At 37.0% G+C, this 16120-nt stretch overlaps 1 protein-coding gene across 1 annotated transcript; it reads right to left on the bottom strand.

Annotated features, from left to right (window-relative positions):
* Positions 1 to 213: 213 nt before the first annotated feature.
* On the bottom strand, positions 214 to 3613 carry LOC134648905 (DNA polymerase delta catalytic subunit). Its single transcript, XM_063503499.1, has one exon. The coding sequence runs from the start codon at positions 3557 to 3559 to the stop codon at positions 296 to 298; it is 3264 nt and encodes a 1087-aa protein (XP_063359569.1). The 5' UTR covers positions 3560 to 3613; the 3' UTR covers positions 214 to 295.
* Positions 3614 to 16120: the final 12507 nt, after the last annotated feature.

Below are 16120 nucleotides of genomic sequence, written 5' to 3'. Positions count from 1 at the left end.
AATTTTATGCATATTATTGTTGGGCTCTAACAGAGCATTATGATTATTTTATTTGAACTGACTCGCTTCTCCATGATTTTTTATATGACAATGTGGTGTGAATGATATGTTGTTTTAGTAACATTGCTCTTGTGTACCTATGTTAATGATTAGGAATAATATACTTACTAAATTCTAAGTTAAATAAGAAACTAATATAATAAAACGAAAAACTACAACAAAAATGGTTTTATTCGTAATCTTACATATTCAGTACTTATAGGAAATAATTATGAACAAAAGGCATCTTCTGAAATCACCAACTGGGCACTCCAAATCTTGAAACATTTTTTTCTTGAACATCTAGCTCCATTCCCACTTTTTTCCTCATGTAGAAAATAGTGCAGTCTCTGTTTGTACATAATACCTCTTCATGAAGACTGCCCTGACATCTTTGGCACTCTGTCCAAAGACTTGAAAACTTATCTTGGAGTTGTCTGAGTTTGAATATCTCAGTAATATAAAGTTGCCCTTCCTTGGGTATACAATGATTGCACAAGGCAGATTTGGAATCATTAGGCATAACCGTTTTACATCCTATGCATTTCTCTCTTTTCTTAGTAAAGGCTGCCAAAGCACCAACTTTAGATGTGACCATAGCTTTAGTTCTTGTATGTTCACCTTTAAGAAGCAAAGATTCAGCCTTTTCTCCAAGAATGGGCTCAAAAATTCGGAGTAATGGTTTTGACAGTTGATTTTCCAAATAGTAATTGAAATCTATTGGTATGCTGTTCTCCAGAACATATATGGGATCTTCAGCTTTCATATAGGCTGGAGTGTTTTTGGCAGCACAACAAAGCACATAAGGAACTCTGTCCCCAAGTTTTGGCGCGGTTCCAGGATCGCGTTTTTTCATTTTGTTTGCCAATTCAACATGAGCCTGCTTAGCAGCATAATCATGCTTTGTCAGTTCTTTTGTAATCACAAGTTGTGAAATATCTATGCGGTTACAGAGCAAATCCGCTATAATTTGTTTGGCATAGTTTACTGCTCCATCTGGATCTCTATCAATCAGTAATTTCTGAAGGCATGTGCTCATCATGTTTGAGACAAGTGGGCAATTGTCTCTTCTCACAGTTTCAATACCTTTGCAGTCCATTTTATCGTATTTATCTGTTCTTGTAAAATAAAGACCAGCATACCTTTTCTTGTTTATAAGCAGGTATGGATAGTAAACTTTTTCGAATTCAAGTTTGATTGGCTTAACAAATTGTGCTGTGACAAACTCTGCAGCTTCACTACCCAATTGCATGCTCTCTTCCAGAGTTTTCACACCAAACTTGACCATGACTGAATCAGTATCTCCATAGATGACTACGGCATCTTCCTTGTAGCCATTTGCTTTGGTATATTTCTTCTCAACTTCTGATTTAGTGAATTCTATCATTGTCCGTCCATAAGCAGTTACACTGCCTGATATCTCTAGGCATGGCAACTTACCAACCTGTGCCCCTGTGAAACCATACACAGAGTTGGCACTTATCTTAAGTGCCAACTGTCTTCCATCCAGTACAGATCGTTTGAAAGGATCTTTTTCATTTTTCAAATCTGCTTTTGCTTTTTTCCTAGCAGCTAGCAAGGATTCCAAAATTTCTGGCAATAGACCCTTTCTGACATTTGCCTTGACAAACATATTCTTAGATGGTGTTGTTGTAATATCATCAGCACTTAAGTTTAAGTCTTTTAGTGCATTTGGGGGCACCAAAGTTGTGTAACACAAGTTGTGAGCCATCATTATACTGGGGTACAGAGAAGCAAAATCCAGGGTTGAAATGGGATCAGCATAATACCCTTTTTTTGGTTCAATGACAGTTGCTCCTTCAAATTGATCATCTGATCCTTGTCCATGATAAGCAGGCATGAGATATCCGGCATCTTTAGCTTTTCTTAGAAGCTGACTGACCACTTTAATCTGTTGCCCTCTTGTGAGTAAGCATAACAAGGGGACACCTGTCACTCTAGCCATTTCCATGTGATTTATTATGCACATTAATTTGTTAAGAAGTTTTAAAGGCAAATATGCATCTTTAAGGCAGTACATGGCCAGTCTCCTCCTGGTTTGTTCGTTCTCATTCTGTAAATCACTAATGATACTGTGATGAACATCTTCCTTCTGTTCCTGCAGAAAGTGGTAACTCACAGCATTTAAAGTGTATGATCGCAATTTATAGTCCCTCACAAGTACAAGCAGCAAATCAAATGGGACCCTGCCCTCAAAATTAATGCTTTTGTTTTCTCTGCGGCCCATTTGCTTTGATTGAAGGATTGAATCTTTAATTACAGATCTAACATTTTTTATTCTGCCCAAAAAGTCAAAGTTTCCAACTTTCAGATGCTTTGCACGGTTTATGAGATAAGGCCAATCAAAATTGCTGATATTGTACCCTGTTATTATATCAGGATCTAGTTCTCTGAAAAAATCAGACCATCTAGCTAACATTTCAGCCTCCGATTGAAAACTGAATACTTGTGATCCAACAATGGGGGCACAGGTATTGAGTGTGAACACATTCCTGAGGTATGGTTCTAGTTCTCCTTGCCGAATAACCATCGAAGCAATCTGAATCACTGGATCATGATTAGGCTCTGGAAAAACTCCTTTTCTTCCGGCACATTCAATATCAAAACTCAGTATTCTAAAAGGAGCTACTTTAGACCATTCTCCTTCAGGCTGGTGAGCAATAAAGGCATTCCATGCAATATCCACTTCAATTTGACATCTAGATTCAGGTTTTAATTTTGTGTTTTGTGTTCTAATTGTCCACTTATCAGCAGGAAGTTCAATCCAACTGCAGCCCACTACAGAAGTGTCAACCATGAAGCGAATATCAAAGTCAATATTGGTTTCATAAAAACTTGGATCCATCAAGCCAAAGGAAGGGGGCGTCCGGTCTATTAATCTTTTAGCAGCAGCAATGAGTTTAGGTAGAGCTACAGAAACTCTTGCAAAAGTTATATCAATGTCTCCTTTGTAGTGCATCATTGATCGTGCCTTAATCAAGCGTATTTCCAAAACTGCTTCCTTAATATTGTCTTTATTTGAGCGTAAATCTTCCAAGAGGGCTTTATTTAGATTTATTTTCATATCATGACATGATGATTCAGTAAAATTCAAAGGCACTGTTACATAAAAGTAAGGAGTAAATCCATGTAGATGACAACATACTGAGTTACCTTCCATGGTTATGCCATACATTCTCATGATGGGTACTGGGCCCAATTGAGACCCAGGCATGCCTGCAATAGGTTGCCCTATGTAGTGGTCTATGTCGAGCTGCTGAAAGACTAACTTATCATGTTTAGGTTCCATGGCAGGCGGAGGTGGCCGAGACCATTTAATATTCGTAGACTGATTTTCGGGTCCGTCACCAATTACTTCTGGCGAGTCAAAGTCATGACTGTCCATACCTGCCAGTTGGTCCTCGAAGCTACAAGGAGGCTCATTGTCGTCGTCATCGTCATTAGATTTAAACCTCTTTATCGGTGGCTTACTATTACTGAACGCTTTCCTTTTGTCCATTGTTTCAAGTTGATTTGATATCTATGCCGCGCTTAAGGTGATACAATAATAATCCTGCAACGAAATGTTACTGTTAAAAAATTAATGAATTGCCATTAATTGTCTTTCATAATTAAGATGGAAATTACTTAAAAATACCTGCTGCAAAAAACTCCAGAGCGCCTTTGCTAATTTTATTGAAGTAATGTTCAGTTTCGCTCTTATGCCCGGTAAATATAGCGGGAAAAAATAATTATTGTCCTGTCTCCTGTAGGACGTAGGACATGTCAATTGTCAGTGTCATTTTTGACATATTGTGGGAGTAACCAGTAAGTGTAAAATTAAACCCTTAAATTAAATAAACGTATAATAGAAAAAATCTAGATTCTTAAAATATATCGTCAATAAATGTAGATTTTTATGATTACGGACGTTTCTATAGTTATATGAGTTTTGTTTTTATATATTTTTGTCCATTTTGCTAGGTATATTATATAATAGTTAATATAACTATAGATGGTCAAGCAGATCTTGTCAGTAGAAAAAGGCGACAAATTTGAAAAATGTAGGCGCGAAGGGATATCGTCCCATAGAAAATTTGTTATATATCAATTGTTCACTACCTTATTACATATATACATTTAATACCTAATAATTTTCAGTTATTTTTATGAGTTTATACGATAGTCGATAAACGTACCACACTGGAGTCAATACAAGCATAAAAATCACAAATTTGGAGGACTTATGAGTCAAATTTATATGGCAACACAAAAAGCTGTTTAAGATAGGTGCTAAAACGTTAATAACATGTTCGCGGTCTCGTTGTATAAGCCCCCATTCGCACGAGAGCTTTTTCAACGCGCGTTAAAAAAGCGCTTGAATCTGTCCGCACTCTAAATTCGATTTAACGACCAAGGCTTCAAGTCGAAAATCCAACAACGCTTGATAAAAAGCGCCACCGCTGTCGTGTGAATACATACATGGTTAGAGTCTGTGCGGAAAGAGAAGAGTCGTGGGATTTGAGGGCGCGCCAGTGCTATTTTATGGTTTTTGCTATGCTGACAACACTGGTCACGTGATTATAGTACGACACTAAAGGTCATGATACTTGAATCCCTTTTGTTCCGGTTTTTTGCCACGGCTTACTAAACGGAGCCTGGTGGTGGTGTCGACTCGTCAACTCAATCCTCTGATTTAGCGCAGGCACTAGTTTTCTTTTTAAAACACACTCCTGTTTTTATATCTCTGATACTAAAAAGTGACAGTGCGATTAACAAAACTGCTAAAACTAGTTAAGAATCTGCCCAATACAACTGTCATTTTAGTACCAAACAAGATGGTCTCATTTATTTACTGCCTAATCTGTGCAGTCCAACAGTTATTTTAATACAAAACCGGATAGATCGGGAAGAAATTGGGCAATATATACTTGGTCAACCAGATCTTGACAGTAGAAAAAGGCGGCAAATTTGAAAAATATAGGCGCGAAGGGATATCGTCCCATAGAAAATTTTAATTTCGCGCCTTTTTTAGGGTTCCGTAGCCAAATGGCAAAAAACGGAACCCTTATAGATTCGTCATGTATGTCTGTCTGTCTGTCCGTCTGTCCGTCTGTCTGTCCGTCCGTATGTCACAGCCACTTTTCTCCGAAACTATAAGAACTATACTGTTGAAACTTGGGAAGTAGATGTATTCTGTAAACCGCATTAAGATTTTCACACAAAAATAGAAAAAAAAACAATAAATTTTTGGGGTTCCCCATACTTCGAACTGAAATTCAAAAATTTTTTTTTCATCAAACCCATACGTGTGGGGTATCTATGGATAGGTCTTCAAAAATGATATTGAGGTTTCTAATATCATTTTTTCCTAAACTGAATAGTTTGCGCGAGAGACACTTCCAAAGTGCTAAAATATGTGTCCCCCCCCCCTGTGACTTCTAAAATAAGAGAATGATAAAACTAAAAAAAATATATGATGTACCGAAAATTGGTTTGAACAAGATCTAGTAAGTAGTTTTTTTTTATACGTCATAAATCGCCTAAATACGGAACCCTTCATGGGCGAGTCCGACTCGCACTTGGCCGCTTTTTACTGACAAGATTTGGTTGACCAGCTATATAACTTTAATTTTACTATCTGGGATATAAAATAGTGCATCATCTGACGATATTTTACTTCGCCAAAAAGTCACTGCTAAATATGAAATATAATTTCGTAACTAACAGAACCTAGTAAACGAACTTACAAATAAAGAAATATTTTATTAGAAAAAGTTTTATTATTTGTAATCGAAGTCTGTGTTAATTTTTGGCATTTTCGAAATAAATTAAAGTTGGATAAGAACAAAGCCAAATTGAGAAGATTTTTACCATAAATTGTAAATATCGATATCACTATTTGCAATCCCTAAAATTTTATTAGTTGTTTACTTAAAATTTGCTCTGGCGTGTGAGTGAGCGTCTTTGCGGACTAGGTCCGGCGGCCAAAAGGTTAAAATATTAAATGTCACATGTGGGACACTCATAGAACAGAACTATCTTCATCTGAATTGGTTGTGCTGTGCTTGAATCCGGCACGTAGGTATATTACAAATTCTTGCATATCACCTACATAGAGCTCTTTTAACGAGATACCGTAGGTACTTTTACTCAATCCTGAAAAAAAATTACATATAAATATGCATAAAATGGCAAGTGTCAAGACTATTCGTCAGTTATTTTAAAAATCATGAATGACCTGCATATTTATGAAAATGAATATACTTACGGATTATGTACCAGAGAAAAGTTACTTAGGGGGCTTATTAAATAGGTAATTATTTAATATTAAATACAACATCAATATCCGTGAATAGCGGAAACACGTCCGCGACTTTTTGTAAGTCGATAGTCGGCTTTTAGATGTTTTCTTCCCGCTGACAAAACCGAACAATGTTAAATATAATTTTCCTTGTGGTTTTATATACGGTTTTATCGTGTTTTGAAAATATTTTATACACAAAACTTGCGGTTTTTGTTAATACAAATATACAATGACAGAAGTTTGTTTACTTTTTACAAAACAGGTGTCAGAGGTTTGATTGCCATATAAAATTGAAAATGTTAGTTCCCATTTCTGCCACGACTCTTCCATGGGACTCTTCTCTTTCCGCACAGACTCTATCCATTTGTGTCATTCAAACGCTTTTTTAACGCGCGTTCAAAAAGCTCCCGCGAATGCGAATGGGGGCTAAAAGGCGTATTACTTGCAAGGAGTTTTCATACAAGGGGAGCAAGTAGGTACTGGCATGTGAGTGAAACGATGAGAAGTATGAAACTTTGAAGTGTATTTTTTTTGTAAAATACGAGTTTGAGCCGAAGTAACAAAACACGTGTCCATTATATTACTTTTCCATGTTCTCCAACATAATAATAATCAATACAAAACTCTCGGTTTGGTTACTTTTCAGTAGGTACCTACTTTGGAGGATAATTTCTCCATTCTCCCAATAGGTTGAGTCTGGGCAGCTAAAAATATACGTGTCTGTTATTTTAGACTACGTAGGTAGGAGCATAGGAGTAGTCCTATGCTCCCATCCTAAATGCCGGCACCGCACTTACAACCCCTCTGGTGTTGCAGGTGTCCATGGGCGACGGTAATCGCTTACCGTCGGCGATTCGTCTGCTCGTTTGGCTCCTATAGCTCCTATATAATTTATAAGTATTCTTACAATTAGGTAGCTTATTCTATTAACAAATAGCCTTTCGTACAAGCTGCAGTAGCGCCATGGATAAAAGGCTGGTTACTTACCCCTTTCCCACAGAACAAGTAGAATGGCGATGCGAGCAGGGTACGTGTCGCCGCGGGGTTTTGAGCAAACGCTCGCATGCTACTCGCCCGCGCTGACCGAAAATGAAGTAAACATGCCTTTTTGCGCCACAATAACGTTCAGATTAAGAAGCCAGACGTCAAATCTGTTTAAAGGAGGCGTATCCATGCACCACGCACACAAGGCGCTAGCTAGTTTTTAATACCGTTGCGCGAGTGTTAGTAAATGTGGAGAGGAACGAGCGGCGACACCGGTTCCGATACTAACTGTGCGGGATAGCCATTCTAACCTCTTTAATATGTTCTGTGCCCTTTCCCCGTTTTTGACTACAGTATCAAGTCATTTTAAAGTTTCTTCTACTTTCACTGTGGTACAAGCTTGCGTCGTATTTCGTCTTTTGTTAATTCGGTAGTCCAATAATAAAAGATTTGTATCCAAAGTTTATTTTTATTGCGCATGACATGACAAGTGCGGTGACGAATGGCCGGCGCCTGTCGGGCTGCGCGTGATTCACCCAAGTCTCTAATCCTATAATTGAGTGCGGGTTAAAATTAAACTGTATCTATGAAAGAAGTGAATCACAGGAACGCCTGGATTAAAAGGTTTTGTTTGATATATGAATTTCAGATTAGTGGAATAATCCGGGGTACTAATATTTTGTGGAAGCAAAAGCGCGCTAATTCTATTGCAGTAGGTACCTATTACGCGGAGCCAAAACTAGCCACAGCCAATTTAATGAAATGTATAGGTAAGTACATTAGGTACATTGGTACAGTCAGCATCAAAAGTAATGCATGAAACAACGCTTCAAAAGTTTCTGTCACCCTCAAATACTTTTCCTAACGATTGATATTCACCGGCCTCCTAGCCTTGTCGGCAGTGACCCTGCCTATGTAGCATGAGGTCCCGGGTCAAACTCCAGTGAGGGCATTTATTTGTGACAAATCAAAGGGACTTTATATAGTGACCACTCCTGGTGCCTATCCGAAGTTTATCATGTAGGTTAGGTTAGTTTCACCGTGTATTAATTTAAATGAAATAAAATAATCACTCTCAGCTTAGTCAATAATACCTAGTATACCTACCTGTCAAAACAACAAACGTGCCAGTCTAAACTCAACTTTAGGACAAGTTCTCAACGGAAGCTCAAGAAAGAGTGCGTCAGCGGCGTTCTGGGAACGCGATAGCAGCATCCCTGCTTCAATGAGTTTCCATTACGGCCGACTATTAATACGCACGTGACGAATGCACTCGTTCACCACACTAATTCATTCATAAACTCAATTAAACCGCATTAAACTGAGTAATGCATCTTTAAATAGGGTAGGAAATTAGCATTGAATAATTTATATCAGTAGTGCTCTGTTTTAGTTAGATGTTTAATTTTATTCAGAACTGTTTGTTAGGGAAAAAGCGTTAAGTAGGTAAAAATAAGAATCATGCTTAATTACCACCATGAAACTATAGGGAAGGCAATCTCGATCTCGCTAGATCTCCAAACTACGAAATCTCTAATCGCCAATCTTGGTTCGAGATACGAAACTAACTGAAGGTACAGTCAGAAGCAGAAGTTGCTAGGCGGGCGAGGTGTTCCAAATTACCTTGACACGCTCTTATCCTCTTAACAATAAAGTCGCGCCAAGATAATTTTGGACAATTCGCCGACTTAGCAACTTCTGCTGCTGACTGTACCACATTTATTTTATATTGCACACTTTATGACTTTGTAACATGGCAAACCTGCACGGTCGATGGTACAGCCACCGCGCGCACTGCACTGTAGTGATGGGTAGGACATCAATTTAAAATGAGTTTGTATGAGTACCTCAATTTCTAAAATGAGGTGTTACAATGTCTTACTTCAAATGAGGTGAGGTACTAGCATATTTTCAGCGTCGACTATTCCATTAATTCCAACGGCGACACAAATATTTAATGTATATACATATTTATGTATTCATCACTTCCTTTATAAATAAATAAATAGTAACATTTAATTGGAGTGCAATTCTGAAGGTTAAGAATAGAACTTTTAGGAGAAAGATAATTTTAGAATCAAGTAAAATGAATAGAGGAGTGAAGTAAGACATTTTTGCGGTACGAAGTACTGCGACAAATTAACAAAATGAGTGGTACAAATGAGGTGCCTCACGAGTGAGCGACTCAACACTACTGCACTGGCCGGTGATAAAAAAAGTTGCCTTTTGTTGCTCGTCTTTTGTTTTTGTTGGTGAAATTTTCTCGGCAATTTAATTGCAATCCCTCAATTTTGAATCTTATACCTTTAAACGAGCAATTGTTGTATACCTACCTATATTTATATATTTCGGAGACGGCTCAAACGATTTCGATGAAATCTGCTATATGGGGGTTTTCGGGGGCGAAAAATCGATCTAGCTGGGTGTTATCTCTGGGAAAACGCGCATTTTTGAGTTTTTATTATGTTTTTCGAGCAAAGCGCGGTCTCCCAGATATTACCAAATAATAATGTCCAGAATACGTAATTCGAGTTTTGAGGTAAATTGGGGATAATTTCCATGATCTGGGTTTCCAGGTTCAAACCCGTACTCCTGGAAGTCTGTCAGTTCTCTTTTTCCCCATTTCCTTTTCTAACTAGAAAACGAAGTACTTACTTACGTAAACGTAGCATATATGAATTTAAAAAGAGCTGTGTGCCGTTAATGGGCCTAGCCTAGGTCTAAGAAACTTACATAAAATTTGTGACGTTATCTATGAAAAGGGAGCTTATTGTCGATGGCGCTTACGCCATTATTAACGAAGCTCCGATATAAATACAACGGCGCGCAATGCTGTGCGGCGTAAGCGCCATCGACAATAAGGTCCCTTTTCATAGATAATGCCCCATTTACGATTAAACAAATTTTACGACGCTACAGAGAAGTTGTATTGAAGGTTACAATTGAAGTTAAATTGTAAGTTAGTTTAAATTATGTTCGTTCATGTCTTCTTACTACTTCTATGAAAAACTTAAGAATTAGAAACGCCATTAAATTCAGCTTTTTGTGTGGCTAAGGCACGTAGGTAATGTATGTAATTTAATGTTTACAGCTCGAATACGGGTGTGTTTTATATGCCCAGTAGGGACAGGCTTGATACTTCGTAACAGGAATTTTGCATACAAACCTATTAAAAGGATATTTAAAACGAAATGACCACCAGTGATTATTCAATTATTCATTAAACACGATGGAATAACGTCAGCGCGTGTGAAGCTCGCCTTGTACGGCTTAAAGTAGTTTCTATTAACACTATTAGGTTAGAGTTTCAGGCACGGTTTCACACGATCATTGCGAGTTAGCTCTAGTGCAGTGTACACACGGAAACCTATTCGGAAACTTGAAATTAATGTGCGAAGGCACGACACTGATATTGAAACAAAATAATTATAGTAGTAGTAGATGATACTATTTAGGATCGTAAAAATTTAGGTAATAGTTTAGAAATGTGGCCTGGAAGGTGAACTTTCACCACGAATAACAACAACAAGTGATATGCAAATACAAACCCATTAAATTTTTAGTTTATTATAGAAAATAAAATAAAAATACTAAAGGGGCCCACTGATTAACAGTCCGCCGGACGGTATCGGCCTGTCAGTTAGAACAAAAAGTTGACAGTTCCGAACAACTGACAGGCCGATACTGTCCGGCGGACTGCTAATCGGTGGGCCCCTTAATGGTAGAGAAAGGCTAAGCGTCCTTTTCTGTGCACATCATAAAATAAACGGATTTTAAAGCCAAATTTTCTTATTTTATCATTATAAGCATGTTAAAACATTCTGCTTCTAGATTACAAGTATTAACTTTCGTGATGTCTACAAAAAAATCTCCGGTTTCCGGTACCAGATTAGGAAAAAGTACCATTTTTTTTTTATTATTGTTAAAAATTTGGTTTATGTATGGAGGCAGACTTGAACGTCTTACCCCATGGAAAAAAAAACTTATACTTCTTCCTAATCAGAACACAATACAGAATATGCCTAAAAGGATCCCCACTATTTTTGTTACAACCTGTATAATGAATATAATGATGCGTGGACTGCGTGTTCTCACGGTAGTTGTTCAGTTGGAACAACGGCTCGTATGTCGCCAACGATAAATAAGAATGAGTGCGACGCGACAGGGGCAATTGGCTGGCGACGAAACCTAGCCAATTAGTTAATTTCAGGCTTACTTGTACTATACTTGCTTCGAGCACATCTATCCTGCATGGCTACCGGGGATCGATTTGACTTCTTTGAATGACAAAGCATGATATGCCATTCGTGCGGGAAAATTTTGTGACAACGGTAAAATCATACTTAAATCAACATTAAAACCAGTGACACCCAATTAGCCCTTAATAGTAGGCTTTGTTTAGATATTTGATTATTATTAAATTAAATACTATACTTACAGTAAACGGTAAAAAAAAAACGATGTCGACACACAACTGTAATGCCGTCTGTGGTCGCAACATATTTAGATTTTTACTAGCTTTTTATGTGACTTCCAATATTTGTCCATTGTTATGGTCAAATATTGTTTACTGGTAACCAGTTTCCGATCGTTAGAATAATCACAATATTCATAATGTGTAGATGGGTGTCTAAAGAAAATGTTCAATTAAATCTTGTATCAAAAAAATGACAATACATAATCGACAGTAATAACCATTTTCTCAGTTGATAAGACGTAAATCAATCAGCCGAGTTCACATCTGCGACATCGAGTTCTTAGTATCGATAATTGAATAAACTCATTCATTATCATGGAGTAATAAAACTGGCAGCACAAGAACTTTGGTTGTGTTCTGTTGTTTAACGAGTTCAACCAGCTGCATATCTTAGCTATCTTTATTAGACTGCATGGTGACCCTGGGGTTTCAGTAAACTCACTTGGTTCTCGCCAGGGAGCATATTCAGATATACCTAAAAAAAATATTGCGGCGATGCGTCGCGTCCCTCTCACTGGGAAAAAACTCTGACAAGTGATATAACTAATAATAAAAATTATCATATTGTGAAATCTGAATGCACCTCCAGAAACTTATCGGCGTTCTAGACGACAACGACCGTTTAGAATGCCATCTGTTCTAGGACATAAAGACAAAGTCTAAGTCTTCGATAAGAAATATAATACCTAATTGTACAAAGGCGCTAACTGTGTCAGACTTATAATTAGTCGTTAGAGCGTTGACAGGATGCTGGGAGGTGAACACTGGGCGGTATTAGATGAGTGTGCGGATCGCAATGCGGCGCAGGGACCCTTATCTTATCTAGGGAATGTGCCATCCCTTGCAGCGCGCTGTGGGTTGCCACTTAGCGCCAACTTACAAAGGACGAAAGAACTTTTGTTACACAGAATCAATAACACTTATCTCGCTCACATTGTGGACGTAACGGGTACTGCACCTCAAAGAAAAAACTACCCTGCGCATCGTAAATCTTTGATTGCCGACGGACTTGTTACAAAAATTATAATAATATTATGGAATGTGAGGAATATTTACAACCCGAGTGGAGTGCAAACACATTTTTTCTTGGGGATCATCTACACAGAATAAATTTTGCTGGCGCCGAGAATCCATTACTAGCAACTCGCGGGAAATAGATGCTACTTTTTGCTACAGGTTTCATTTACCCATATATATTAATATTTACCACAATCTTCCTATTAATATTTACCAATTCGAATAAGGTTCATTCAACTTTGGAATCGTAAAAACCTTTAGATAGCTTTAATTTTAGAATACTTTTTATCAAGAAATTTACAAGAATACATTGTGAGCATGATAATCGGTACGACGCGCGAGCGGCGACTGGAGTGGGGCATTGCACCGTGTGACAGTAAATCGATCAATATTTTCACTTAAGATGCTTCATCTTCTTTCAAAAGCGCTGTCGTTTTTACTAAGTCTACCGACTAACCTACGGACAAACTTTATTTTTATCTCTTCATGTTCATTCATAACTTAATAACTGGGTATGTGCTAAGTTAAGTATCAGTAAAAACATTGCAGAGACATTTCCTTTTTCATATGGCGCGAGTACATCATAGCGTCAGTATTATATTGGTTTAATTGAATATAATGCGGTAAAAAATAACTCCAAGAACGGGTATGATCGATGGTAAGGCAATTATCATCAATAATTGATCATGTAGGCCAATTATCAAATATCATGCGGTCCAAGATTGTGACTAAATTATGAATGGTTCCTAGAAGTGACTTGGCATAGCACCGTGGGACCGCACCGAGCGCGAGTCTTCAGGGTACCGCAGGAATATATACTTCTGTCATATAAGAAGTGTTTGGAAACGGTACCGATATTTAAAATATGCATTATAAAAATATTAGCAGTATACCTATAATACTTAAGTATTTGTAGGTAGGTACATTGTATTTCAATGAAACATGATCCTCATCTCGTTTATCAACGTAGTCTGCGGTACCTACGTATTAATTAGAATAAATATAAATGAGTCTATATACCAACTAACTTCAACTACTTCTAAAGATGCGGTTAGTTGGTCCAGGAAAAATGATGTTAAACGTATAATTCTTCCTGTCTAATTATTCATATTGACATTATTTCTGCGAGCAATAAATTAACACACTAACATTAGCCCTATTTTAGTTGAGTTGTTTTGAAGTATAGACTGAAGTGGTGGCAAAGGTCTCGATAAGGCATAATTATGTTGGTAGGTAGGATAGATAGTCTTCGGCAATTCGCCGGATGTGTTTGCCTAGAACGTATACCTAATGGTTATTCTGATTTAAACTAGGTTTCTGTGTTCTAATAAGTTTGGAATATTTCCCTAATTATGTACGCAATAAACATATTTAATGCCTACTGTAAGTTTGGTGACCTGTTAAGACAAGTACAAAACGGATCTAGAGGAAATGAGAGATAAGACGGACGTTGAATTGTTATGTTATCAAGTCATTGAGAGCTGAGAAAAAAGTCACGAGATACGGTGTCAACTTTGGCCTCTAGTATCATCAATGCAACATGTGCTCGTTAAAGTTGTACGTACAGTGTATTGAAAGTGAATCATTCACTGGAACAGAGAGTCTAGCCCAGTATTATTTTCTACTGTCATTTCATTTCATTTCATTTATTTTATTCATTAACAATATACATTTTGTTTGAATGTCATTCTATATAACTATCTTAATTAACCTTAAATATAAAAATAATATCTACAATATAAAAATATTACACGTTCATAACACATAACTAATAATGTTGTACAAATTTAGGTATTATTGATAATTATGATTATGATTAATGAGATCATTTAAGGTTAACGTATCATACAAGAAAAGAAAATATACATAATTAATTATTTTTATCATTTATGAAATCCATTACAGAATAATAACATTTTCCTAAAATAAACTCCTTTAGTCTTGCATTGAAAATGCGATGGTTGGTAATAGTTTTGTATTCCAATGGCAAACTATTGAACAAGAAGACGCTCTGATAACAAGCCGCGTGTTTCATAATATTTAGTTTCTGAGTAACGAAAGACGAGAAATTCCTAAAAAAATACTATTTTGTAAAATTAAATAAGAAACCTTATGGTTTATTACTCTGAGTAAGAAACCAAGTACTGGTTAGGTATATGTAGGTACAGTTTAAGTAAGTAGGTAGGTACACAATATAAATCCACCTTGTCACAATACGCAGCGATGTGTCAAATACTGGCATCAACACAATATAATATTTATAATCACACTGTTTTTTTTCTAATTCATTCAATTTAATAATTTGTTAATGGTAACGAATGCTCTACGATATTAAAGTCCGTTGATGCCGTATCTTCGATACTTCGTAGCGAACCAACGACACTCGGACACTGGCTGGGCCAGTAAGTTCACTACCGACTTAGACGATATGTAATTAATAATTAAACATGTCAAAGGCTTTACTAGTAATTTACTTTCATTTTATTGGCAGAGTTTATCTAAAAATAAAGCCCGTGTGACGTTACATGCGATTAGAGACTTGTTACTGTGAAAAGGGTGTGGGCGGGATTGCACACCGTATTTACCCGCGCGATCGTGCGTCAATTTGTTTTATATTGTCGTCACAAGCTTTTACAAAGACAGCTAATAATAGTAATAATAACAACGCTGTTTCACCCTTTTGTTTACTATTACTTCATTTGCTAAGGCAAATTGTGAACGTGTGTTCAGAACACCGGTTGCGTATTTGATACGTCATTCGTTTGTGACGCTGTGCCCTTACCCACACATTACATTGAATTAAAACGGCTATTGTAATGAGTTGAAACGATCTCGAATCATGTTTTGTTACCTAGCCATGTGATACATTTACGAGCGCTGATTGTAGATTTAAAATTAAGGACTGGTTTTTGAATTTGCGTAACAAATAATATTTGATTACTTATATGTTATCTCATATTTAAACTATTCAGTATGAACACTTGTACTATTAAAGTTATCCTATGTTGCGTAGTATTATCTACTGGCTTATTTTCCTTCTTAGCTTCTCCACAAAATGTAGGTAGGTACGTTATATCTACATAACATGTTGGTTACAGACCTATTTGTGTATTCCTCATTCACGGTCCATCGAACAATCAACCGCCTCCGTAATCGGCTGATGGAGCCATAAATCACGTCGGCACTGTCGTCAGAAGGGAAATAAACACTTTTTGCTCGGTTCAGTTGACCTTCCAGAACACCCACGCTTACCCTGCATTATATCAGTCTTCCTATATCATATACTTATATTTAAT

The sequence above is a fragment of the Cydia amplana genome, chromosome 6 (genome assembly GCF_948474715.1).
Source record: "Cydia amplana chromosome 6, ilCydAmpl1.1, whole genome shotgun sequence".
NCBI classification, from domain to species: Eukaryota; Metazoa; Arthropoda; class Insecta; order Lepidoptera; family Tortricidae; genus Cydia; species Cydia amplana.
This window is presented reverse-complemented; position numbering and strand designations above follow the sequence as displayed.